Source organism: Podarcis bocagei, assembly GCF_964188305.1.
Source record: "Podarcis bocagei genome assembly, chromosome: 4".
In the NCBI taxonomy this organism is placed as follows: Eukaryota; Metazoa; Chordata; class Lepidosauria; order Squamata; family Lacertidae; genus Podarcis; species Podarcis bocagei.
This window is the reverse complement of record NC_138128.1, coordinates 88,601,772-88,628,907: the sequence shown is the minus strand read 5'-3', so window position 1 is coordinate 88,628,907 and position 27,136 is coordinate 88,601,772. Positions and strand designations below refer to the sequence as shown.

The 27,136-nt window shown below is 45.0% G+C and overlaps 1 protein-coding gene and 1 long non-coding RNA gene across 4 annotated transcripts in view; both read left to right on the top strand.

Annotated features, from left to right (window-relative positions):
* Positions 1-23,030, top strand: part of ADK (adenosine kinase) — a 204,873-nt gene extending 181,843 nt beyond the window's left edge. For all 3 annotated transcript variants that reach the window (XM_081191845.1, XM_081191847.1, XM_081191846.1), the window contains exons 10-11: positions 5,741-5,827; positions 21,956-23,030. In XM_081191845.1, coding sequence (XP_081047971.1) covers positions 5,741-5,827; positions 21,956-22,080 — 212 coding nt within the window. In that variant the 3' untranslated portion in view covers positions 22,081-23,030. The remainder of the gene's footprint in view (positions 1-5,740; positions 5,828-21,955) is intronic.
* LOC308585873 lies at positions 7,299-8,303 on the top strand. Its single transcript, XR_014007655.1, has 2 exons — positions 7,299-7,434; positions 7,473-8,303. It is a non-coding gene; the product is annotated as an uncharacterized lncRNA (long non-coding RNA).
* Positions 23,031-27,136: the final 4,106 nt, after the last annotated feature.

The window sequence follows — 27,136 nt, the reverse complement described above, 5'->3', positions numbered from 1 at the left end:
AAGCTACATGAGTCTTGAGAAAAGCCACTTAGTAAGCAAACCTCTGTTCTTAGAAGCAGGAAAAAAATTAGTAGTCTGCAGAGATCTTAATTAAAGGAAACAGAGTTTACAAAGCCTGAGGGAGGAATTGGTGGAACCAAAAGAAGATTATAACCCTGTAATTTTACTAAACACATCAGTGATAAAATCAGAAATAAGGGTTTAAATCTGTACCTGTAGTAGGGCATGACAGCAGCCGTGTTCAGACAATCAAATCCTGACTTAAAAACCCAATATTTTCAGAAGCTCTGTTCACCTACCTGTAGCATTTGCCTGCTTCATTTGTCTTTTTAGCTGGCAAACAAGTCAGGAAGCCACTTAACCACAGATTTCCATGGCATCCAAATGAGAAATTGGGTTGTGTTGGCACTAGAGGGTTCACCCTTACAAAAGTAACTTTCTACATTAGCCCACATTCTGCTATGCTGTAATTTTTATAGGGATATACCATCCAACTTTACGTCTGGAGACCTCAGATGAATTCTTTGCCTTCATCTTAATGGGCAAATTCTAAGCCTCAGCATAGCTGTCAACTTTTCCCTTTTCTTGCGAGGAATCCTATTCGGAATAAGGGAATTTCCCTTTAAAAAAGGGAAACGTTGACAGCTATGAACCTCAGATCACAGAAAACCACACTGATCTTGGTGGAACTAATTCTGAAAAAGTGGCATTAGAAACTAGAGGAGGATCTGATCCTCCTCCATATGAAATAAATTTATTCATCATAAATTATCTAGGTCTTAATGGTTAAAGGGGAGCTGAATTACAAGTCAGAATTGCCTGCATTTTTAACTATTTCTGATTGTGGGTTTTGTTATATTCTCATTTCAAAAGGCATAATATATGTGCAGGTATTTTGTCTTTTTTCTCTTTCTGCTGCGGCTGTCTTGATTGTATTTGATGCTGATGAACAGTAGACCAAATAAACAGAAACTTGTAGTTCTGACTTCTGACTTGAGCGGCCGTGTCAATAGCATGGAGACGTGGTGTGTTTTGGCAGTTCAGTGGAACAGTTCCAACTCCGATGAAAAGCAAACCTAGTGGGCAAAGATGGACTTTTCCAATATATATTAACTGTTGCTCTTTTAAAAGGTTGTGACACATGGCATCAAAATAAGACCAAGCAACTTGCATGCGCATGCAAGTTTACGAAACTTGTCTCCTATCCCCTGTGGATTTTTCATTCAAGCCTAAAATGACAATCACAAACTTACTTCAAGGATATACATGTTTTGGGTTGGAAGTTCTGTACACACCTAGGGAGCGCAGAATAGCCCTGTGTCTATTTTGCTTTCAGCCCATGCTGTATAATCCCCCACAACAACCCTGTGACGTAGGTTAGTCTGAGAGGCAGTAACTGTCTGAAGTCCCCACCCAATGAGCTTCATGACCCAGTGAGGATTTGAACCCAGATCTCCCAGGTGCTAGGTAGACACTCTAACACCTACACCTCACACACTGCATGATTAACTCACATTTCATCTATTTTATATGGCTTTTGTGGGCAGGAAGGGAAGTTGCTCTGTTGTTAGATGGCAGTCTTATCAACAGCTATCAGCTAACTTAACTACCTGTATTTAAAGCATTTATATCCCTCATTTTAAATGAATTTTCAAAGTGGCTAACAGTAGGAGGTAAGCAGACATCACTGCAAAACCACAACAGAAATTAAAACATAAAAACAGTGAACTAATTGCAATTTGGTAGTGCCAGTAGCAACAAACCCTGTAAAAAGCTTGGGGGGGGGGGTTACTTTATCTATTTTAATCTAAAAATCAGCCTGACAAGTAGAGCAAATTCCAAAGGCAAGGTGAAATCTGGGGGGAGGGGGGGTTCTGTTTATCTGAAATGTGTTCATGTGTCAAAAGTAGTTAATTCCCGTAAGGGTTGAGAGATGTTGTGGGACATAAAAGAAGACTCACGTGAGCTATACCAGTAACCATACGGTTTTATCCTAGAGCAAGACATTTGGTGGGCTGTGCTTTTTCCTGCAGGAAAATCTGTCTGCGAAATCTATCTAAATTTCACAATATCTTTTTCCTTCACAAATCCCAAAGTGTCTGGCAGCATGTGTGGCATGCAATATCATGCCTTTGACTGGTTCACACCCTGAATTTATATCCTAACGTAAGCAAGATGAGACCAAACAAAGAAAGTGCTAAATGTAAGCTTTGGGAAATGTGTATCAAAAGGTGGAGATGTTTTCAAGCTTGGTTGGATCCCATTGAAGACAGTGGGAGAAGCATTTGATCATCTTGGGCATTCCTTGAGCACTGCTGAATGGAGAGCAAAAGACAGCAATGCAAATATGTTGTTGCCTTCTGTACTGTCACCCTTCCTGTGATAATTTAAGAAGGGAAGGAAATATACTCCACACAGTTTAATGGACACTTTGCTTTATTGGTATGTTGCATGTTTTAGGGCTCAGATGAAACCGATTCGGGGGTGGAACTCTCACAAAAATTAAGCCTTGGGGCAGGGGAGGAGATGAGCCTGCGTGAGGCTGCCTATATTGTTTGATTTCTGGGCCCAATTCAGAGTGTTGTTTTTTTACCCATAAAGCCTTAAACTGCTCAGAACTGCAGTACCTCAAGGATGCTTCTCCCCATATGAACTGATCCAGACCCTGCAACCATCATCTGAGGCCCGTCTTTGTGTGAGGGTAGCAACATGAGAATGGGCCTTTCCTGCGGTGGCTCCCCTCTTGAGGAATGCTCTCCCCAGGGAAGCTCGCCTGGCGCCTAAAGATATGTAATGAAGGCTCCAGGCAAAAGCATTTCTCTATAACCATTCCAATTAAAATTCTGTGGCCTTTTAAATGTGCTTGTGGGAGGGGGTTTTGTGTTCTCACTTTGGATTTTTATGTCGTGAACCGCTGTGTGATCTTTAGATGAAGGGCAGCATACAAATTAAATGAATAAAATTTGGCCAAATGTTTGGGGGGGTTATGTTCAGTGCCTTTTAAAGCTTCAACCTTTTGGGGATGGCTTGCTTTGTGCAAGGAAGAGAGTAAAGGTAAAGGGACCCCTGACCATTAAGTCCAGTCGTGACCGACTCTGGGGTTGCGGCGCTCATCTCGCTTTATTGGCCGAGGGAGCCAGCATACAGCTTCCGGGTCATGTGGCCAGCATGACTAAGCCGCTTCTGGTGAACCAGAGCAGCGCACGGAAACGCTGTTTACTTTCCCACCGGAGCGGTACCTATTTATCTGCTTGCACTTTGACGTGCTTTCGAACTGCTAGGTTGGCAGGAGCAGGGACCGAGCAACGGGAACTCACCCCTTTGCCGGGATTTGAACCGCTGACCTTCTGATCGGCAAACCCTAGGCTCTGTGGTTTAACCCATGGTGCCACCCGCATCCCTAAGGAAGAGAGTAGCTGGCCCTTAATTTCTACAGAGCGGGACACCAGGGCTGAAATTCACCTTTGAGCCCTGTTATGTGTTTCTGCTCCTTTATCCTAAGGGTCAAACTACATGTAATAGGGGCATTCCATGACTGGAGCTCCTGGAGTCTGTTTATGTTGCAGAGAGCAGATATAGAGACACCCTGCCCCATCTGCATCAGGGTGCGGTGTGAAGTGAGGAGGAGATCCAAGTCTTTGTCACTATGCTGATTCTTTGCCACTTTGCTTGGAACAGAGAGAAGAGCCAGGCGGCCCTTGTGTTGCTGCTGAGGCTGACTGGGGCACCAGCCTGCTCAGGACCACACTCCCTGGTGCATCAACCCAGCTCAGCCCCATGCTCTGGCTAACCCATCTCTTGCAGGCACACACTTCTCATTGTGTGAATTTGCTCCTCACTTGGGCTCGGGAAGAAAACCATGCACTCTCTGTTACAGCCAGTGGCGTAGTGTGGGTTGTCAGCACCCGGGGCAAGGCAAGTAATTTGCGCCCCCTAACCCGTGGATTTGCGCACCCTAACCCCCCGATGTTGCGTCCGGTGCGGCCGGCCCCCCCTGCACCCCCCACGCTACACCACTGGTTACAGCACCCGAGCACAAAGGGCTGGGAGAGGAAACATAGTGCTGTAGCACTTAGGGGCGCTTCCGGAGGGTTTTTGTTGTTGTTTGTGACATTTGCGGAGGTCTCTGCAGTCTCCCTGCTGCGCCCTTCCTTTCTCATGACTCTTGTAATCACCAGTTCCAGAACACTCTAGAGTTTCCTGACAGTGCTTAGCTGAGATTGCCTCCATACACCACCACCCCCTTACTGACAGCTCACTTCCACCCACATTACTTAAACAAGCGTAACTCGGTGAGCTAACCATCAGTTTGCAAATTTCTGGGTGAGAGACCTGAACTGTGCGCGTGTGTGCGTAATAAACGGCATTAATTCATTGGAACTCATTGCTGGTGCTTGCCATTGCGGGTCGATTTTATTCTTTTCTATTGCTGTTCAATTAAAAATATGCAGAAGGCTTGGCCGCTTTTATACATTGGCCCACCCTTCTTAGGTGTGTGACCCTTGTGGCCTCCCCTGCTTTAATGGCAATAGTTCAGAGTTAATGCACTGCAAATGGAGGGATATCTACCCCAGCCAACAGACTACCATGTGTATAAAGCTGGGTTACCTTTAATTGATTTATTAGATTAGATTCAGTAAACAGGTACCTGCCGTAATCTGCAGGGGGGGGGGGGTTGTTGGCAGCTGTCTGTCTCGAGAGACAATGGAGTGTGCCTCCAGGGGTGAAGTCAAACTGCTGTGTTAGCACCAGAGTGACCTCCCCGGGGCATAAGCCTGGGCATTGTGTATGGAGGTTCTAGGCTGCTCAGCCTCACGGATGTGGTCCAAAGGAAAGCAGAGCACTTTGACACCAGCTTGGCTGCAGGAGTTGCCAGAAGGAGCTGTACAATCCAGCTTCCTTGCTTGAACTGTTTTACATGATTGCTCTTGATCTTCCTAAACATTTTGACAACTGTGTAGTGTGCTACATCATGCTGCCACATTCCTTATAGTGGTACCTATGTACATTTTTAAAAAACAAACAAACCCACCAATGAAAGCTCCTAGGGTCTCCTGGGAGGGGAGTTGCTTGTTTTCCCCCATCTCATCTGCCTCCCAAAGCACATTTGGTGTATTCCTTCAATGACTGCGAGACAGAACTTGTATAGCCTTCTATGACTCTGGTAATTTACACATTAACAAGGTGGTAATTATGTTTTTATCACATCCTTATTACATTACCCCCTGGAAAGCCCTAGCTGATTAATTAGTAGTACGTATTTAATCTGTGACCCCGACACTCCAAAATTATTGAACCCACACATTACAAGTTACATGGAGAATGGTACACAATTTTTAAATCACTTGAAACAGTCGGCTAGCAGAACTGGGGGGGGGGGGGGAGGACCAAGACTAGGAAATGTTTCCATTAAGACCATCAAACCAAACCAAACCAAACACCTAGGGTCGCTTTTTCTTCAAAACAGATGTTGTTCCAGCGTGTTTCGTCTAGAAAGGCACAAAGGCCATGCTCTTTACTGCTTCTTCGCATGGCCCAGGTTGTTTCAAGGCATCTTTTATTGCATCCATTGGCTTCCAGAAGCTCTGATCTAATCCATGCTCCAACTGAGATGCTTCGCGAAGCAATTTTTTGGTTATCGGTTCTTATGAGGCGATCCTTCCTTCTTTGCAGCGTATTAATTCTAGATGGTATCAATCGTTTCCTCATGCATCTTTTTCTTTCTTTCCCCCCCTTGTAGAAAATGAAGTAAGAGCCTTCCCGGTCTTAATTAGTGACCAGAGCGAGATCGTGGACACAAACGGAGCTGGCGATGCCTTCGTGGGAGGTACGTGCCATTTGCATTCTCCCTTTTATTTGGAAGTGCCCCCCCCATCCTTTATTCGAGAACATGGGCAGGTTGTGGCAGGGTGTTCCTTTCCTGAAGTAGAGAATGTCAGATTGTTCTTTTCAAGCTTCCATTTTCCTCCCTAAGATTGTGTTTTAATAGACTGCTAATTCTCCCAGGGAAAAATGTGTTTTGTGGCTTTAAAGATAATGTGCTCCTATGCAACATCCACATTGTTTTCACGAGATTAATTGTATCTGTCAGAATGTTGCATAAACAAGCTGCATCAAATATGTTATGCAGCGTACTCAGAATCCCTCGTGGCTTTAAAATTTTAGCACATTGCTGTTCTTTTAAACAAGTTGTGGTGAATATTAAAGAGTATGTAAATAACCGAGCGTAACGTTTGAACTATTTTTCCCCCTCCTCTTCTGTTCGTCTGGTTCCTAGGCAGTTGATGTGCGAATACAAAAAGACTACAAAGAGTTAAAAAACAAAGGCTAAAAGTCAGAAGGAAAGTCACATCTGCTGCTACTTTTATATCCATTTGCAACCATAATATTTTTTGGCATTGGAGCATTACATCTATATTTTTGTAGCTGTTGTGGTTCAAAATATCTCAACATAAGCCCTAACAAGTTCTCTTGGTTACTGCAATCTCTGGGTCTTGCAATATGTTTTTTGAAGGCTTTCACTACAGTGAGCTTCAAGACATCCTATTGGACCTTTGCTTTTCTCCAAATAGACTTGCAGAGTCTCAGGGCTTGACCTGAAGTTCTTGCAAGGGAAGGACTAGCATCTTGGAGTAAAGGGACAGAGTATTTTTTGCTCTGACTGAGAACCTTTGCTTATTAACTCTGCCCCATCATCAGTCTCTACCCTAAGCCGTTGGGCCCAGTCAGGCTCTATCCTTTGCATGATCTACGGCACACCATTTTAGACTCAGGGAACCTGACAACTTTTTACAGTGTTGCCCCGCAAGACGAATGCCTCGCAAGACGGAAAACCCGCTAGACGAAAGGGTTTTCCGTTTTTGAGCTGCTTCGCAAGACGATTTTCCCTATGGGCTTGCTTTGCAAGACGAAAACGTCTTGCAAGTGTTCCAATTTTCCCCCGCTCCCCCCCTTTTCTAAGCCGCTAAACCGCTAATAGCCTTTTAGCCGCTAATCCGCTAATCCTTTAATAGCCACTAAGCCTTTAATAGCCGCTAAACCGCTAATAGCGCTAAGCCGCTAATAGGGTTGCTTTGCAAGACGAAAAAACCGCTAGACGAAGAGACTCGCGGAACGGATTAATTTCGTCTTGCGAGGCACCACTGTATTTCAAAAACACCATCCAAAGAATTGATTTCTAGAGCAAGCCCTTATGAGGCCCAATTCCATGTTATGTTGCACCTATCAATCACTTTCATACAAGGCACATTTTAAGCTGGGAGGATTATCTGCAATACAGTTGTACCTTGGAAGTTGACCAGGATCCGTTCCGGAAGTCCATTCGACTTCCAAAACGTTCAAAAACCAAATCACGGCTTCTGATTTGCTGCAAGAAGCTCCTGCAGCCAAACAGAAGCTGCAGATGCCCTGTCGGACGTTCAGCTTCCAAAAATAGTTTGCAAACCAGAACAGTCACTTCCGGGTTTCCGAAGTCCGGGAGCCAAAACCTTTGGGAACTAAGCTGTTCGAAAACCAAGGTACGATTGTACTTGGACTAAAACATTTATAGCCTTGCCTTCAGGAAAGTATTGAAAGCAACGAGTTGTTGTTGTTTAATGGGGGCAACCACTGAATAGTAGGGGCCAGACAGAAAAATTGTACCGGAATTCTAGAAAGTTAAGCAAGAAATGGTAGAAATCTGGGAACTTTCTAGTTGGGTTTACTAGGTTTGCAGTGCACAACGCGCGTTTTTAAAGAAATCAATATTTGGCTAAGGGAGGAGAATTGAAGGATGCCGCTAAGACAGAAAAAGGACTTGTGAGCACTTGCCGTTTGTAAAGTGGGGACAAAGAATGCATATTCTCATGCATGGGACAGGTGCATATTCCTGCATTGCAGGAGACTGGACTAAATGATCCTTAGGGTCCCTTCCAACTCTATGATTCTTTGACAGCTCTAGAGGGAATTCTCTGGCTGGCATCATGAGTGAGGGCGATAGAGAGGGTATAGAAAAAAGGCTGCCTCACCTGGAAATATGGCCCTCATTTAACAGCCTAGAAATGCTGTTCGTTGTCACTGATAACCTGGTACAGTGGTACCTCGGGTTAAGTACTTAATTCATTCTGGAGGTCCGATCTTAACCTGAAACTGTTCTTAGCCTGAAGCACCACTTTAGCTAATGGGGCCTCCTGCTGCTGCTGCGCCACAGGAGCACGATTTCTGTTCTCATCCTGAAGCAAAGTTCTTAACCCGAGGTACTATTTCTGGGTTAGCAGAGTCTAACCTGAAGCGTATGTAACCCGAGGTACCACTATAGTTCAAAAGCACAGAAACATTTAATGGCAAAAATCTTGATTGAGTGCAGAATTAAGACATCTGACTGATCCTCATAAGCACACCAGGATTTAGGAAAAAGCAAAACTCCGAATGTCTTCAGTGACCTTCTTGAGCAGCTTTAACTCAGCTGTATGGCAGATGACATTTCCTTTTTATCAAGACAAACTAAATACGTTGGTAACTGTAAACATTATGCTTCTGTGCATGTGCCAACCCCTTAGTTTGCAAGAGCATCCAAACGTCTGCTGAGCACTGGAAGCAACACAAAGCTTCTGTTTGGAAGTCTTTTGGTCTAAGGAAGATGAACAGAAAAAGAGAGGGACAGCAGGAGGATCTGGCTGGATCAAATAAAAAACAATTGGTTGTGAATAATTCAAAACTGGCTATGGTGACATAGGGCAATGTTTTGAGTGAGGTCTTGGAAGTGAAAATAGAGTTGCCTTGATGAGCAGGGACCATTGCTGTTCTTCAAGGTACAAGTGGCATGGAAGAAGGGGGAAATAACAGGAGTGGCAGCAACTGACTCTGTCTGTGATGGAGGGAACGTGGACCTGTACATTACATAGACCCATGAGAATTGCAAAAATGCATTACTACTACTACTACTACTACTACTACTACTACTGCTATCCCACGCACTCTGATCGGCTCCCAAAAAAATATTAAAAACACAATAAATCATCAAACATTAAAAACTTCCCTAAACAGGGTTTCCTTCAGATGTTTTTAAAAAGTCAGGTAGTTGTTTATTTCCTTGACATCTGATGCAATGTTCCACAGAGAGGGCGCCACTACCGAGAAGGCCCTCTGCATGGTTCCCTGTAACCTCACTTCTCACAGTGAGGGAACTGCCAGAAGGCCCTTGGAGCTGGATTTCAGTGTCCAGGCTGAATGATGGGGGTGGAGACGCTACTTCAGGTTTACTGGGCCGAGGCCGTTTGGGGCATATCGCATCCCTGCTACCAGGGGCGGAGCAGGCATGGATTCCCAGTGCCAGGGTTAGGAGCAGCTTTTAGCATCTTCTCTACCATTGCCCTTTAGCCTTTAGTTTCCATCGCTGTATGAACTGAGGAAGACATTAGGAGCTATTTTGCAGGGAAAGGGTGTGTGAGAAAAAGCTGCCATCAGGACCAACTGAAGCTGTCAAACTATGTGGACCATCCGTCATCTGTAGTGGGGATCAGTTTGGTGTCTCATGGCAAACACACTTTGAACTGGAAGGGAAATACTTTTCCTTCTTTGTTTTTGTTTGTTTACAGAACTTTTGTAGCATAGCTTAATTATAAAATTTCTCTAAAGCTGCTGTTCTCCCAAGTTCACCTCTGCGTGACTGTGCCCTTTTAAGTGTTGAACCCTAGCTTCAGCAAAATCCAGCATTTTGCACAGTTCAGAAGCATGTGCCTTTTAGTTCCCTGTCTTAAAGTGCTCAAACCTTCCCTCTTATTAGTTCCTATATTTCTGCCATAATTTGGTTTCCTGATTCGGGGTATGAGCTCCACATCCTGCCCCGATCAGTGGGATGGCTCTTCTTTCTGTACTGACCGAATAAAAGCTTTTGCTTTCTTTGTCCAGGGGAGCTACACTATCCAGCAGCTATTATTCAGCTGGCAAAGTATGTTGAACCCATGTTGGGAGATCTTTTAAGGTGTGCATCGAAGCCTTAAAGTATGCTTTGAGCTTTTCCAGCACGATCTTCATTTTCTGCCTTGTTCTCTAGGTTGGAATTTGCACACTGTTGAAAAACACATTTGGTGTGCCAGAGAGATACATTACTAAAACACATTGCCACTGATGGTGCTTCAGGAATACATCTTGGTCAAGCTTATAATATCTGCTGCTTCTAGTGGGTCTGTTGTTGTTAACACAACTTCTCTACAGTGTCCTTATGCTTCTTCTGTTTTTCAGCAGCCCTTTCAAATATTATTTATAAAAGGGTTTTCCCCCCTTGGATATAATGTCAGAGCCCTGAAATACATCCCTTAAATGTTTGCGTTGCTCTGAGGAACTTCATTATTTATCAGCTGCTAGCTAGCTTTGTGTCATTCATTAAATATATATAGCTTTTTCTGTTCTAAAGATCTTCATGAATGAAGCATGGCAGGGTTGGGGGGTTGCGGAGACCAAAGGATGTTTTAGCTATGGTTTCTTTCCTTCCAAGTGAAGATAAAGTGCGAGAGAGATTAGCTCAACACTGGCGTCTGATTTGACTCTGAGGATCCTCTTATTGCAGCTGTATAAAGCGTTGAAAATAAAATTCAGCCTTTTGACTGACAGCCTGTTTCCCCTGGTATAATAGCTGAACTTTCTGATGAAGCATCTGTCTTGACTTGGAAAGGGCTGGCTGTCATTCCAGCTACCCGCTTATGGCCGTGCTTGGCAATTTGTGTCATTCTTAACCCACCAAGATAAATGCCGTATCTCGAGCCAGGCTTCTCCGAGGCCTCTTGGTCTCTGTAACTGGCCTTCCATAAACTAAATATTGCCAAATTATATGCTTTCGGTGTATTTTTCTCTGTCATATTTGAAAGATCCTTATTATTTTGATAAATGTTTTGGCTGTACAGCGCTATGGATTTTCTAATCCAGTTATTGCCATTTAGAAACTGCCTCTCCTTTTAAAGATTCCAGCCACATTTAAAGATATTAGCAAGTGGGACCTCACACACAGGAGGAGGAGGAGGAGAGCTCTTCCTGCTGTGGGCTCCAGACAGCATTGTAGTTTCGGGAGCTGGGAAAGGCATAAATAACACCTTTTTACTTCCCACCCCACAGCCTTCCTATGCTGTGCTCTGTAAGCACTTTATTGCTCTGTTGGGGGTGGGGGGTGGGGAGTCTGGGAAGGATGCCCTTGTTCCTTCCTCCTGTAACATCTGTCTGCTGCGATTTTGATGACAAACTCCTTCGTTCCGGATAGCCGCATTGTAGTCTAGTCCTGGCATCCCCTTTGTTGGCGGCAGAGGCTTCCCAGTCCTAAATCTGGAGTCACCAAATACTTCCGCCCACCCGCACAGAAATGAGAATTGCAGAATCTGATTATGTTTCCAAATGAACAGGAGAACTGTATGCTGCTATAACAGGGTGCCTGCTCCAGGATAGCAGTTAATAAGAGCCCTTAATAAGGATCAGGCCAAATGCCCAGCATAGCCCAACATCCTGTTTTCACAGTAACCGGCATGGGAATCACACAGACAGGATCCATGTGCAACAACAGTTCCCAGAAACTGATATTTAGAGGCATGCCGCCCCCGACAGTGGGGGCAAAATACAGCTATCGCGGCTAGTAGCCATTGGTAGCCTTATCCTTTGTGAATTTGTCTAATCCTCTTTTAAAGCCCTCCAAATTTCTGTCCAGCTTAAACCTTCCCCGCCACCTTCTTCATGCCAGCCACTCCTCTGGGTGTTAAGAGCACTACGTCTTTGGTTTGGAAGCACGCGGCTGCCTTCTCATCCATCCTCCCAACTACTGTCCTCAAGCAGCTGTGCTAGAATTCACCAGCACATTATGAGCCAATGCAGGAGTCCCTGGAAAAGCTTTTGCTTAAGCATTGCCCAAAGAAACTCACAATGGTTGGCCCAAATAGGATTCAAGCAAGGGAGGGGGGCGGGCTGCGTATAATTATTTTAAAAATCACTCTGCTTGCCTCCCCATCACTTCAGCTCTGGCCTTCCCACCCTTCCCATCAGGGGTGGACTTTGGTCTTTCAGATTGGTCTTTCAGAGACCTGTACGAGGCCCCACACACCTCCTGCTCTCCGTTCTGTATGTGCCCTTCCATTGTCACAAGCCCACCTTGTGGTGGGCCAGTGTGGTGTAGTGGTTAAGAGCGATAGACTCGTAATCTGGGCAACTGGGTTCGCGTCTCCACTCCTCCACATGCAGCTGCTGGGTGACCTTGGGCTAGTCACACTTCTCTGAAGTCTCTCAGCCCCGCTCACCTCACAGAGTGTTTGTTGTGGGGGAGAAAGGGAAAGGAGAATGTTAGCCGCTTTGAGACTCCTTCAGGTAGTGATAAAGCGGGATATCAAATCCAAACAACAACAACTCCTCCTCCTCCTCCTCTTCTTCTTCTTCTTCTTCTTCTTCTTCTTCTTCTTCTCCTCCTCCTCCTCCTCCTCCTCCTCCTTAGCTCCTTTGCTCCTGATGCCAAACCTCCGATGCCCAAAGCCAGTCACCTTTTTCATTTTGCTTGGACAGTGTGACACCCCACTCCTTAAATCTGTACATGGGGTTCCTGTCAGCTTCCTGGTCTGACCCAGACTCCTTGTCCTTACCTGCAAAGCCCTTTATACCCTTTCCCTTCCTTTATTCTGATATAGACTGTTGCCCATCCAGCTCCATCACTGTCATCTGCCCAGAGGTCTCCTGCCCCCTTAAGGACTCCACCTTTTCTCCCACGCTGACCTTATGCATTCTGCAACACCTACGTGCAGCGGCCTCTCTCTTCCTCTAAACTTCTCCCTAACAGCCTTTAACCACCATCCCCATCCCAAACTAAGACTAAGTAGATGCAATAGAGCAGGCTTCCTCAAACTTGGCCCTCCATATATTTTGAGACTACAATTCCCATCATCCCTGACCACTGGTCCTGCTAGCTAGGGATCATGGGAGTTGTTGGCCAAAAACATCTGGAGGGCTGAGTTTGAGGAAGCCAGCAATAGAGCCATGTGTGCATTCCTTTCCTATTTGACTTCGTTCTGTTGCCACAGCTACGTCAAATTTTATATTTTCTGCTCTCCTTGTGTAACTAACGGATAGCAAAATGTGGGGGAAATCATTTAAAATGTTGTGTTTGGGTCAAACTTGGCTAGGAAAGAAGCATTTACTATTTAGCATGTGGTCCATTTGATAAGCAATGATCTCATTGTGCTTTTTTTTTCATTCTTGGAGATGAAAAATATTGATATTGAGTAAAAATATTGACACGTCGCAGGATGTTTGTTCCAGCTTTCTGGACTCCTGCAGAGTATTTTATAACAACCTTATTGATGGGCCTCTTTACCCAGCTCTCTAGGTTTAACTGAGCTGAGTCGATTTGCCACCACAGCTTCAAGTAGCTGTTACAGAACAAGCAAGACATCCTAATAAAGCTGTAAGTGTGTTTGCTCAAACATGGTATTGATTTTACTTGGTGAGGGGGAAGCAAGTCCTTAGCATGGTGTCAGGGCGGATGAGCCGAACTGCAGTTTTTCATTGTTGTCTGTCGTGGATGTGGAAAGCTAAGTGAAGCTGCAAGGGGATAAGTTAGAATTGCCAGAAATTTAAGGTCAAATCCAACACTGCATGCATGGAGTTCAGACTTCCCCTTCCTCTCTCCTCCCCGTGTGCCCTCAAAATCTGCTCCAGTTGGTCCTGCAACTATGCGGAGCAGATTTTAAGGTTGTGGAAGGCAGGGGGAGAAGATGAGAGGAAGGGAAAGTTCTGTTGCGCTAGTGGAACAGCTTTTTCTTGCTTCTTTCTTCTTTGGCGGTCCCTCGTAGCCAAGTAAGGTTTTAGCAGTGAGTCCGTAAGTGACTGTGGAGGCCAATTCAGGATCCACACGTCCTTCCACAGTGGGGACATAGGTTTCTGGGCGGGAGTTGGTCATGGTGTGGATTTGCCAAGCATGCCTTCCTCTTGGCACGTTTCTCCCTTTCTCCCTTTCATCCTGAGTTTGAGTGTCTTCAAAGCCCATGACACCTTTGATAAAGGCTGTTCTCCAACTGGAGTTCTCGCAGGCCAGTGTTTCTCAGTTGTCGGTGTTTATACTGCATTTTTTTAGATTTGTCTTGAGAGAGTCTTTAAACCTCTTTTGTTGACCACCAGCATTGATATAATCCTTAAACTGTAAAATCTGCTAACTACATGGCTTTGAGTTGGGGCAGGTGAGGGAAGGGATGGTTTGCAGTAGTTTCCACTTATGTCTTGGATTCACTCAGTCAACCAGCTACAAATCCACCTGACAGTTACCTTGTCCAGTCCACATTTTACCAACTTCTCCACAAGAATATCATGGGGGACTTCTCCCCAGTGTTTATTTTGTCCAACAACAAAATGTTCTCTGGGATAAAGTTATTTGCAAAGAGGGATGTGGGTTTGGGATCTTTGATGTCACACAAAGTACATCAGGATAGAGATCAATGGCAGCTGAAAATATTTGCTGGGTACCATGCCAAGTTAACATTTGGAGATACTTGTCAGATCAGCAGGAGGCAACCTTGGGCTTTACGACAAATCACGGGTAGAGGATGAGTGAATGACAGCAAAATGAAATGAGCTCCATATGTATTTTTCAGGTGCACATTTTGTCGAAGGGTCCATTGGAGTTTCCCCTTTTTAATAACCATGAGCAGAGAATTCAGACGTCACTCATACAAACATGCAAACTCTGGGGGCACCTTTAGTCCAAAGTCACTCACAGCCATTTGTATTAAAGTAATTGGAGGGAGAAGCTGTGGGTAAAACTTCAGCGCCTAGGACTTGCTGATCGCATGGCCGGCAGTTCAAATCCCCGCGGCGGGGTGCGCTCCCGTTGCTCTGTCCCAGCGCCTGCCAACCTAGGAGTTCGAAAGCACCCCCGGGTGCAAGTAGATAAATAGGGACCGCTTACTAGCAGGAAGGTAAACGGCGTTTCCGTGTGCTGCTCTGGTGCCGGTTCGCCGGAGCAGCTTCGTCACGCTGGCCACGTGACCCGGAAGTGTCTGCGGACAGCGCTGGCTCCCGGCCTCTAGAGTGAGATGAGCGCACAACCCTAGAGTCTGTCAAGACTGGCCCGTACGGGCAGGGGTACCTTTACCTTTACTAATTGGAGGGAAGCACAGGTTTGTATTCCACCTTTTAGAGAAGAGAGACAACCCTTTAAGAAATAGTTGTCCTTGCATAAGATCTATTCCAACTCTTTGAAAATCCATGGGCCAAATTTCTAAATATGGGGCAAACCGCAAGTCCTACCCAAAACATGCTCCAATTTACTTCAGCAGGGCTAATCCGTAATCTTTAATGTTTAAAGTTGTTTGCCATTCCTAGTGGCATGAAATTAGATGCCAAGTTGCATCTTTTAAAACACTAAAAAGAAAGCAAGTTTTCATTCAGAGTAGCCGGGCCTGGGTCTGATAAAGGCAAATCGACCATACTTTTTGGCTGCCACGGTCGCCATCTGCCACACAATTAAATCGTCGACATCGCATCGTGTTGGTGTTAGTTGGTTTGTTCGCTGATTAAGATGGCAAATCGTCTGCGTGAAGCTCTGAGTGCCTGACCACCTAACTGCAATTGACCTGCCTCGTGGGCAGCCCATCATCCATGCCAGCGACTCTGAAAGTCTTCCAGAAATCAGAGCGCTATTAGCAAAGAGCTGGGGGATGATTGAATATCACAGCAGCACCTTCGTAAATAACACATGGCTGGCTGGGGTGAGCAGCTGTTTCCACCAAATGTGATGCAAAATGCCAGTGAGAGCATTCAAACATGGTGGCAATGGTTTCATATTTAGTACATTGTCTTTTTAACAACAAAAAGAAAATGTTTGAGTCTTTTGCAGCTTGAACTTTTCAAAGATCTGTCATGTAAACAAGGCTAAAGCCCCATTTCATTAGGCTGGCATGAATGTTTCTTTACTTCTTCTTTTTTAAAAAGTATTTAAGGAAGCAGAAACAGGGGTGCAGAAACGCATTAAACTGTACGCAATTGGTGGAAAAGATTTATTACAAATTGACAAACGCCAGCAGCTTTCTCTATCGAAGCCGGGTTCATTTGGCTTAGGGTCTTCCTTTATAAAAATATTTTTTCTATTCCTCTTTTGGCCTAAAAGTAAACATCTTCTGACAGCAATGGCAAAACATTTTCCAGCCAAACAGTCTTGCCAGAACTCCAGGCTTTTTATTTGATTTTTAACTGTTAGGTCTTATAATTTGAACCATCTGAGCTTTCACATGTAATGTAAAAAACAAACCAAAAACCCACCGTAAAAATTATTGTTTATAATTTGCTTTTTTATTTAAAAGCATGTACTGGGGGCTGAACTTCCTCAACAGGGAGGCTCCCTGTGTGATGGAGAACCTTGGAAATGAGAGCCCAGCTGCAAAAGTTTAGGCCCCTTATGTGTAACACCCTACAGAGCCAGCAGCAGCTAAACACCAGAGCCCAGGCTCTTGCCCAGGATCTTCACCCACACAGATATGAAGAGAATGATAACAGCCCTTCCATATGCAACACCTGGAAGGGGTGGCCATCTTTGTCTCCCCCCCCCCCCCCCGTTCCTAGCAGGCTTGGAAACCTATTGGGACAGGCAAAAGGAGCTGAAGTTGAAATCAGAATCTTGGGAGCGCCCGCCGAGACCACATAACACCGGTCTTGAAAGACCTACATTGGCTCTCAGGACGTTTCCGAGCACAATTCAAAGTGTTGGTGCTGACCTTTAAAGCCCTAAACGGCCTCGGTCCAGTATATCTGAAGGAGCGTCTCCACCCCCATCGTTCCGCCCGGACACTGAGGTCCAGCGCCGAGGGCCTTCTGGCGGTTCCCTCACTGCGAGAAGCCAAGTTACAGGTAACCAGGCAGAGGGCCTTCCCTGTGGAACGCCCTCCCACCAGATGTCAAAGAGAACAACAACTACCAGATTTTAGAAGACATCTGAAGGCAGCCCTGTTTAGGGAAGCTCTTAATGTTTGATGTATTACAACATTTTAATATTTTTTGGGAAACCGCCCAGAGTGGCTGGGGGGGCCCAGCCAGATGGGCGGGGTATAAATAAATTATTATTATTATTATTATTATTATTATTATTATTATTATTATTATTATTATTGGAAATGGGTTAAAATATGGAGAATTATTCGTTAAAGATCCCTAATACACACACACACACACACACACACACACACACACACACTGCACCTCTCACAGCACTACAGTTTGAAGGGATTCCCAGAAAAGGTGAGCACCTATGCAACCAGACCTCAGATTGCTGGGGCGGGCTATTCATTAAAGAGTTGTGGACTGGAAGAGTCTTACTTCTAGATGTCATGAGGAATGGCTGTTGTGTTTTCAGTCTGTAAGATCCTTCCCACCCTTTGCCATTTTTGTATGTGTTCTTGAGCACTGGCCAAAATGGGACACACAAACACACACTTACTTTTCATCTATGAGGGAGAGGGGAGAGCAGAACTCTTCCTGCTCTTTGCCAAACTCTGTTTTCTGTGTCTGTGTGGATTTGGCAACCTGCCTAATGCATTCTAGACACACTGACTCAGAAATTGCTGTTTTTATCTGCCTAATTTTTATATACATGCAAGGCACCACTAGTTCTTGAGCTTTAACCACCTAGAAACTTGCTGGCAAGCTTCCAGACAGTTGGGTTTCCGTGCCTGACGCGCTCCCTCCCTCCCTCCCTCCCTCTCTCTCTCTCTCTCTCTCTCTCTCTTGTATCCAGTGATTTGTCCTATAAGAATGCATGTCAAGTTAACAGACAGCAGATTGTTTTCATTGTGCTACTCGGAAACCATCTGACTTTGTCCAGACACGCTGCTCCGACGTTGTCCGTGTAGCCACACTTGGTAGGGAGAATTGCTTGCCACCACTAGGAGGTGTCTGGCAACCTTAGGTGGGAGATGGTCATCATTGAGATTCCTGTGGTCTTTACACTCGACCCAAAGTATTCTCCTCCTGTCCTGGGAATACTTCGTTCTCTTCCCAGTGATGGCAGCAGCCTTTACTAGGCCCTCTGATCTGTATTCATCGCAATCTCCGTTGCTGTCTAGAAGAACGTTGTCAAAACAAACCTGTTTTCAATCTGCCCAAGTGACTGGCTCAAATTGGGGAAGGGACGGACGTTTCCTATGTTCTTACTGTTGTGCTTCTCATGACTGCTTAATACTCAATAATTAACAGAAACCAGAAGCTTCTCTTAACAACAGGTTTCCTAATATTTCTGCAGAGCTTAATTCCTACTTTGGCTGCAACATCTACATTCAATGCCAGGTTTCAACCCTGGACTATGTGAAGCAAGAATAGGCAAAAATACACTGAGCAGAGGTTTTTCCTGACACTATTAACTACTTAGAGACGCGGGTGGCGCTGTGGGTTAAACCACAGAGCCTAGGGCTTACCGTTCAGAAGGTTGGCGGTTCAAATTACTGTGACGGGGTGAGCTTCTGTTGCTCGGTCCCTGCTCCTGCCAACCTAGCAGTTTGAAAGCACGTCACAGTGCAAGTAGATAAATAGGTACCGCTCCAGCGGGAAGGTAAACAGCATTTCCGTGCGCTGCTCTGGTTCACCAGAAGTGGCTTAGTCATGCTGGCCACATGACCTGGAAGCTGTACGCCGGCTCCCTCGGCCAATAAACGAGATGAGCACCGCAACCCCAGAGTTGGCCATGGCTGGACCTAATGGTCAGGGGTCCCTTTACCTTTACCTTTACCTATTAACTACAGAGAATCTATCTATCTATCTATCTATGAATGATCAGAGGAAGGGGTTGTAATGGAGAGTGGTGGTATTACTGAACAGACTTGAGTCCTGACATACTTCCCAATCACTCCACCCCCAAAATTAAGCACTACAATTTCTAGGCGTCCTTAGGGTACATATCCAAAATTGAACCCCTTTGTCTGCATTAAGCGAACATTCCCGTCTTCTGGTTGTCCGAATGGTAACATCCAGCATCCGCCTCACATTTGAGTAAGACCTAGAATGCAAGTCTTTCAAGGCTAACACCGACCAACCGATCCATGGTAGTTCTCAGAATTCCAAGTTCATAAACACAAACACTTAAGGGGAAATCTCTGCTGGGAGGAATTCAGCATTGTGCTCCGTTGTTCTGTTAGCGCAAGCATTTCCGCTGGCATAACAGAATGCTCTCTCTGGGGGGCTCTCCAGACCCCACCCACCCTGAACCAATTTGGGAGGAGAGTGGGGAAGCCCCATTGCGCTAGAGCCATGTTTCTCGTACTTGGGTATCCGACTGTTTTTGGACTACAACTCCCATCATCCCTGGCCACTGGTCCTGCTCGCTAGGGACGATGGGAGTTGTAGTCCAACAACAGCTGGGGACCCAAGTTTAAGAAACACTGCGTTGGTGGGATTCACTGTGCTGACTGCCACTAGAGCACCTACTTAGTTGACCCTTTGCCTTCCTCTCATATACTAAATGTGTGAACGAAGATAGATTTCAAATGTGTGAATGGATGATCAAATGTCCGTGAGAGCGCCATCCATCTGTGTGTAGTTACAGGGTTTTTCCACATTAGTTGTGGCTGGGGCAAGCCTATTTTATAAAGCACTACCACATTTCACGGCGTATTGGCGGTCTACCCTCGTCTTTGCTGCACTTTGGTTTATGTTTACATTTTTATAATATCACATGGTGATATTTTGCTCAAAGGGCAGCATCTGGGTTAAATGGCTTTTGCCATGTTGTAAATCTCAACCTCACATAAGCATGTAATGAAAGGGAGAAACCGAATGAGAAAGGCATCCTTATGACATGGGTTAAGGTGACACACACAGTGTGCCCAGACACTTGGAAACTCATGTGGGAGGTCTGGGCTGAGAACTCCCCACTTAGTGGTGTCATAATAGGAAACAGATGTCACGAGTGTCACTATGACTGGCATTTTTGAGGAGATGCTGTAGGGGAAATGAGCAATGGGAAAGCCTGGTTCCTGGGCCATTTGGGAACATCAGAAAAAAGGTACCAATTAGTAGGCCAGAATCTATAGACTCTAATTTCAGAGAGTATCACCAAAAGTAGGATGAGCCCTGGCTTAGTGAAAGCATTTCCTGAGCACAAGTTTTATGGGAATATGAAGGATTCCTGGAAACGCTGAGGGGATGTCATCCGACTTAGGCTGGGTCTTCCCTTCTTGGGGTCTTGACTCTCTTTGACCAAACTATGCCGTTGATGGAGGTTGAGGGGAGAGTATATATGAAAAGAGACCGTGCCATCGTTGGGATGTGCAGTTTCCTTTTTCTAAACATGGGCATAATTGGTGGTCAGTTACCATGTTGCATCCTGTAATCTTCATAAAATCAGGTTTTGTCATAAGTCTAAGGTGGTCATTAAAGAGTTCTGGCCTCCACACAGCCCATCACACTCTACAGCACCTTTTCTGACAGCCGTGAACAGTTGGAGGTGGAGAGGAGGTCTGTTCTGGGACCTGGGAGTGAAATCTTATTAAATCTTCTGTAGTGTTGCAGAGACCATGGGTTTATCCGCACATGGTCTGAGATTGCATGAGTGAGCCCAAGGCTCATGTGCTCCCTCACTTCCACTTCCTCTATCATTCCATTCTTCAGTCACTCCAACTTCTGCACTTCCTAGATAGAACAAACCATTGTTTGCTGTTACAACCAAACCTGCAAGCTACGGTTTCTGGTTGCTTTCCAAAGCAGATTTGGAAACTATGATTTAGAAATAGCTTCCAGTTCCGATTAGGAGGACAAGTGAACACTGTTTGGATGTAACAGCAAACAATATTTTCTTCCTATTCAGTGCAAACGATGTGAATTGGAGCATGTGAAGTAAGGAATGCATGAGTCCATGACTTGCTCATATGACAGCTCTCTATCACCCACATACCTGAGACTCTTTTTCCCCCTTTCTTTAAATAGTTCGCATGTGATTTTTATTTTGTGTAGCTGTCTCTAGCTAGGGATAGAGGAATAGATCAGCCAGTCATTTTTCTGTGTCATTTTCCCATGCATTGATGCATATGTCCTTTCTGACCTTTTTTCCTTTCCCATACAATAAGCCCACAACTTTTGTGGGGGTTATAGTCCAGGAATTGTATCTAAAGCCATAATGGTGTATAGTCAAAAAACCCAATAGGTTCAATGGTGGGTGGGATTACCAAAGTCATTTTTCCTGGAACCCACCCCCGTTCCTCCCTATTTTATTTTATTTTACTTATTGTCACATGTGTAAAGCTGAATGCACACAAGTTAAATGTGCGTTAAGTTGCAGACTCACTGTGTTTTAAAAGATGCACAAAAATTCATTTTTTAAAAAAAATAGCTTTTCAATGCATTTTCCTCTAAAATACATCTTGTGGGGTGGGGTTGGTGTGGGTTTTGTTTGTTTCTTTGTTTTTGTGTGCGTCTTTTTAAAATCAAAATGGCATAGCAAAATTCAAAGTGGCACCAACTCCAATTCTTGGCTGCCTATTCCAGTCTGCGTAAAAGGCTGGGACTGGTGAAGTCGGCTGGTTCAAGTTTAAAATGTGGACTGAGCGCTTGCCTCTTCTATCCCTTATTCTATTTGCTTGCCGTGGAGAAGTTGCGGGAGAGGGGGGAGTCTCTAAACCCACACAGGATAGAATAGGCTATAAAAGTTAAGGTGTAAACAACCAGACCGAGGAACCAGTCTCACCCATGCCTTAAGGTCCCAAAGCAGGAAGTCAGATGTTTCAGCTGACCCCACTGGTCTTCCCTCTTCCTGGGTCTTTGGAAGAGTGTCTGCTGAAGAGCCCCAAACCGCGTGGCCTGGCATTCAGAGGACGGACGAAGCGCTAGTCTAGCTGTAGTTAGCTACCAAAGCATGTAGATGCCTCCGACTCCAAAACACAAGTTGATGTGAGTGTCGCCTTGCAGCCACCGCCTCCCAGCACGTTCCCGTGTGGCTCCCAGCACTCTCTCCATAACGCCTCCTTTCCCTCTTCTCCTGCAGGCTTCCTCTCGCAGCTTGTCTACGACCGGCCGCTGACCGAGTGCATCCGCGCAGGACACTATGCCGCCAGCGTGATCATAAAGCGTTCTGGCTGCACCTTCCCAGAGAAGCCCGACTTCCACTGATACTTGGGCAACCTCCGAGGATCAAGAGGAGACGCTGCCTACCTTCCCTCCATTGACCCCTTTCCCCAGCTGCCCTGCACTGAGTCTTCTGTACTTTGGATTCACTTTGACCTTTCGCACACCTCTGATTGAGTGCCCTTTCCTTGTCTCCAGCACAACGGTGTCTTGCACGTTTTACATTGAGGGGCCAAGCTCTCTTCGGCTTGACACTTGCGTACTCCCTTCGTACAGTTCCTAGGAGCAACTCTGTACGAAAGCACCCGCCACTGTTTAGCTGTGATGTAAGCTCTTCTAATATAGTCGTCTGATATATTCTACCCTGACCAATCCTGCTCAGCTTGAGCAGGTGAGAAATCCTAAAAAACTTTAATTGGCCGAAGACTGAATTAACAGCAATGTACTCGTGCGAGGAATTGCACTGTTTGCTCCTATGTGTGCTATATTCACACACACAGGGCTCCTTCCTGCTTCCACTGCATTACATAGGAATTTGCCCATGTTTCAGGGAGCTTACCCAAGGCTGTGTGGTCCAGAGCAATCTAGCTGACTTTAGGAGGTTTAGGAGTAGGCTCCTAATTAAGCGCAGGATCTTGTAGATTTGGGGGCAGGGGGCTCATTTCTTCCAGGGCAAGATCAGGGTGTTCTTATGATATAAATAAAAGCCCATAACAGGATATTCTCCTGTTGCGAGCTGAAGGATGCATCTCAAAGCAGATATATTATACATTTGTGAAAGTGAAGTACAGAAATATTCATGCAGGTTTTCTCATCAGGATATGCCAAAACGGAATCTTTTTATTTCAACGCACAGTTTTAAGACAAATGATGTACTTCAAATAACTGAGAGATCTTTATTTGTATGTATGACAGTATTCAAGAGAGATGTTCTAAAAATGTCATTCATTACTATGTAATTTGATACTGATAAGTAAAACAATTGTGATACAGTTGTTCTCTGGCTTTTCATTTGTGTGACCTTATGACAGAAAGTAGAGTGAGTCAGCATATCAAATGTTTTTTAATTTTGTTTTAATTTTTGTGTGTGTCCTTTTGATGCTGAGAACAGCCTCATCATTTAGAAAGGAGGGGGGAAGAGGTTGGGCATTATTTATCAAGAACTACAAACTTTCCAATAGAAAACACCCCCAGCAAATACAGGGACAGTTTGACTGTATCAGTAAAATAATTCATATCTCGGGGTTGTCCCTGGAGTACAAAACTAAAGGTCTTAGTGGCTTTATAATGGATTATATTTTTAAGCCAGGACCATATGGTGAGGTCTGTCTCTTTCAATTCCCTCGCCAAAGGCACACAAGTGTCCTGGTAGAGGATGTGGAATATTATTCAGTGACAAAAACTCGTAGTGGCAGAGTCAAGAGGGTACATTTAAGAAGCAGCTCTTGAAAAGTGCAAATCCGAGGTACATACAGTTACCAAAACAGCTTCAATCACACACTACAAAGAAATCTAGCTTTCCCCCTTGTCTCTACCTCTGTTTATACCAAAATTCTGTGTTAAAAATGTCAGCACAGAAAGAAAAATAACTTCAAAATTGGATATATACATAAGGGGGGCCTGCACCATCTATTCAAGTGCTCCCACCGAATTTTCTGTTTCCAACTCTACCTGCATCTGTTAGCCATCTGTGGCCACTGAGCATCCACTGACCACATTCAGTCCTCATGAGGTTGGTGCGCTCCCCCACTCAAAAGATTTTTTCCTCCCTAATGTTCTTTTGTATTTCTGCAAACTTCACGGCTTTCCAACCATGCTAATACCTCCCCCTTGGTTATGTTCTGGCTACGAAAGCAACAGCCTGGACAGCCAACATTGAGCTTGGTTCTTTAAATTCTGGACTGCCACGAAAAAGTGGTACCATTCATTCAGTGCCTTATTCTGATGTCTTTCCCTTTTGAGCAACTGTCACAATATTTGATCCGGCAATGTGCAAGCTCTTCATCCTTTTACACAGGATGTGATTTATATCCAGGGCTGTGTGGCGTATGCGCTAAAACAAAGCAAACATCGAAATGATACCTGGCCAAATTCTGCGCCAAGCATAGCTGAATTCTGCAACCTGCGTAAATTTGCGTCCTTTAAATAAATTGCATGCTTTCCCCTTCTCACTCTCGTTTGCTTGATTCATTCCTCAAGTTTTGCCTAACTCTGCTTCTGCTGATTATATCGTCGTGGGGGGTCGCAGAGCGTTCCCCCACACTGAACAGTAAAAATTCTTACCTTCAGGTGGGGGGAGGCCAAAATGGAAATAAATAAAACTGTCAGGATAAAATCAGCAATAGGTGGGAGTAAACGCTCGAAAAATGGCAGCCGGATGGTGAGAGAAAAGGATTGCACCTTTTGCATGAGGAAATCTTTGACTAAGCCGTGGTACTATTTGGGGTTTGGAAAGAAATCACCTTGCAAAGAACTGGTGGCAGGCAAAGTTCAGGAGCATTAAGCCGACGTGTGTCCATGCTGTTCCTGTTCGGTGATCATGTGATTGGCTTGTAGTTAAATATAGCTCCTGTTTAGGAAACACAGGAAAGGTACTCGAAAGGTAGAAGTGTTCCTCCTGAGCTTGCAGGGTTTGTGAGGTTTCAGAGATTATACAAATCATTAGCCTGACAAAAAGATCAAAGAAGGAGCGAGGAGTCTTAATTTCAGGCACTGACTGCTACTATATGAGCATCTCAGTGGATTAAACAAATAATGAGCGCCTGCTGGGTAGAGGGCATGCATCAGGGTGATTCTAAGAAGTCTGCTTACAGCCTGGAGAAAACAGGCGTGCCTTTAAGGTCCTTTTATTTTAAAAAAATGTTTCAACCCTGCTGTATCATAAAGATATACAGCACAGCAGTTTACAACAATATAAAAACATAAAACCAAACAATAAAATCATAGAAAGTTAAAAGCAAAAAGACATGGGAAGCGAACATCCACAGACCATTGTGAGGGAAGGTGTACTCTTAATTGCCCTCATAGGCCTGGCAGAATAGGAAAGATTTCAGCAGGTGTTTAAAAATTGGCACCGAATTTCTATTGGCAGGCTGTTCCACAGGACTGGGCCAGTGACACTAATCATTTTCAGATAGTCATGCCTTATTGTGAGCACCTAAGCATCCCAAATGGTTGTAAAGATTTTCTCCCTCCTCCCCCCCCCCCAAATATTCTTCCTCTGCTCATCATTCCCTGCAAAAGGATTTTTTTCTGAACCATGTTCCTCATATGTTAGGAGCCTGAATTGGCCGTTGCATCAAACATTTGAGAAGAAAAGGAGGAAAAAATGTATTTTCTGAAGAAGCCAAGAAAGCTTGTTCTCTTAAAAGCTGAGGGTCTGGTTCCGCTTTTGCAGAGACGTAATAACAAAAACGGAAGGTGTTGGAAGTATGGATTCTGAAAGACTGATTTGATACGGAGCCAGTGGGCAAGGAGAATGTGCTTAGGAGGAAGCCAGAATAGAAACACAGCTCTCATCAAGTGGATCATAACCTATATCAAAGCCAGTTCTGACATTCTGAATCTTGCGCAGAAACCAGCTATGAAACCCACTAGCCATGTACAGTGGTACCTCGGGTTAAGAACTTAATTCGTTCCAGAGGTCCGTTCTTAACCTGAAACTGTTCTTAACTTGAAGCACCAACTGTTCTTAACCTGAAGCTTAACCTGAAACTGTTCTTAACCTGAAGCACCAGCTGTTCTTAACCTGAAGCTAATGGGGCCTCCTGCTGCTACCGCGCAGCCGGAGCACGATTTCTGTTCTCATCCTAAAGCAAAGTTATTAACCTGAAGCACTATTTCTGGGTTAGCAGAGTCTGTAACCTGAAGCGTATGTAACCTGAAGCGTCTGTAACCCGAGGTACTACCGTATATTGCCCTGATTCCATTCCTGGCTTCCTTAACAGTTTTTTTAAAAACAGGCCCTTGGTTTTTCTTTAATAATATATGCTATGCAAGGGATTCCAGAACTATATTTGCTGAGCCTCCCCCTTCTGAAAATCACCCGCCATGCAATTTCTGCTCTTCTACCCAGGACGAGGAAATCCCGCTTTCCATGATGATCAAAACCAAGAGGAAGGATGTGTAATAGGAAACAAATGGGGGAACGGATTCTACAAGAGAAATTATGGAAGAAGCTTTTTCTGTTTCTATAATGTTTAAAAGTTGCAGATTTTGGATGACTCGAGCATTTTAAAAAAAAAATGAAGCATGAAGTACACAAAGCCCTATTTATGATCCTTGTATACTCTGATCTCAGGACACAGGTGGTGCTGTGGGTTAAACCACAGAGCCTAGGACTTGCCGATCAGAAGGTTGGTGGTTCGAATCCCCACGACGGGGTGAGCTCACGTCGCTCGGTCCCTGCTCTTGCCCACCTAGCAGTTCGAAAGCACGTCAAAAGTGCAAGTAGATAAATAGGTACCGCTCCGGCGGGAAGGTAAACGGCATTTCTGTGCGCTGCTCTGGTTTGCCAGAAGCGGCTTAGTCGTGCTGGCTACATGACCCGGAAGCTGCACGCCGGCTCCCTCGGCCAATAAAGCGAGATGAGCGCCGCAACCCCAGAGTCGGTCACGACTGGACCTAATGGTCAGGGGTCCCTTTACCTTTACCTTTATACTCTGATCTGGCATTGTACTTGCAGCTGGGCTTTCTCCCAAACTGGCACTGCCCGCCCGCGCCCTATGCACCCCTTCTGCACACCGGACTACTAGGGTTCGTCAAGCACCCTGTGAACTACGTCTATAAAACAGCCTCGAGATTTCATTTTTGTAATGGAAAAGGAACACTGTTTCACAAAGATCCCTTGCGAGTGTAGTGTTTGGGGGAAGCAATTAAAGCCAGTACACCAAGAAAGCAGCCCAAATAAAGGCTTGCCGGCCTTGGTTATTCATGTTCGCCGGGCGGGCATAAAGGACAGGTTTTTGGTTGTGCCCATGGAGCTGACAGATTTCACACGTCTAATGAAAAGGAGAGCGATCAGAATAGCAATAAGGTGGGTCTCCTTCAAGTGCTCCGCAGCCCAGGGATTTCCAAGATGAAGTGCAGCCTTTCTGTAGCG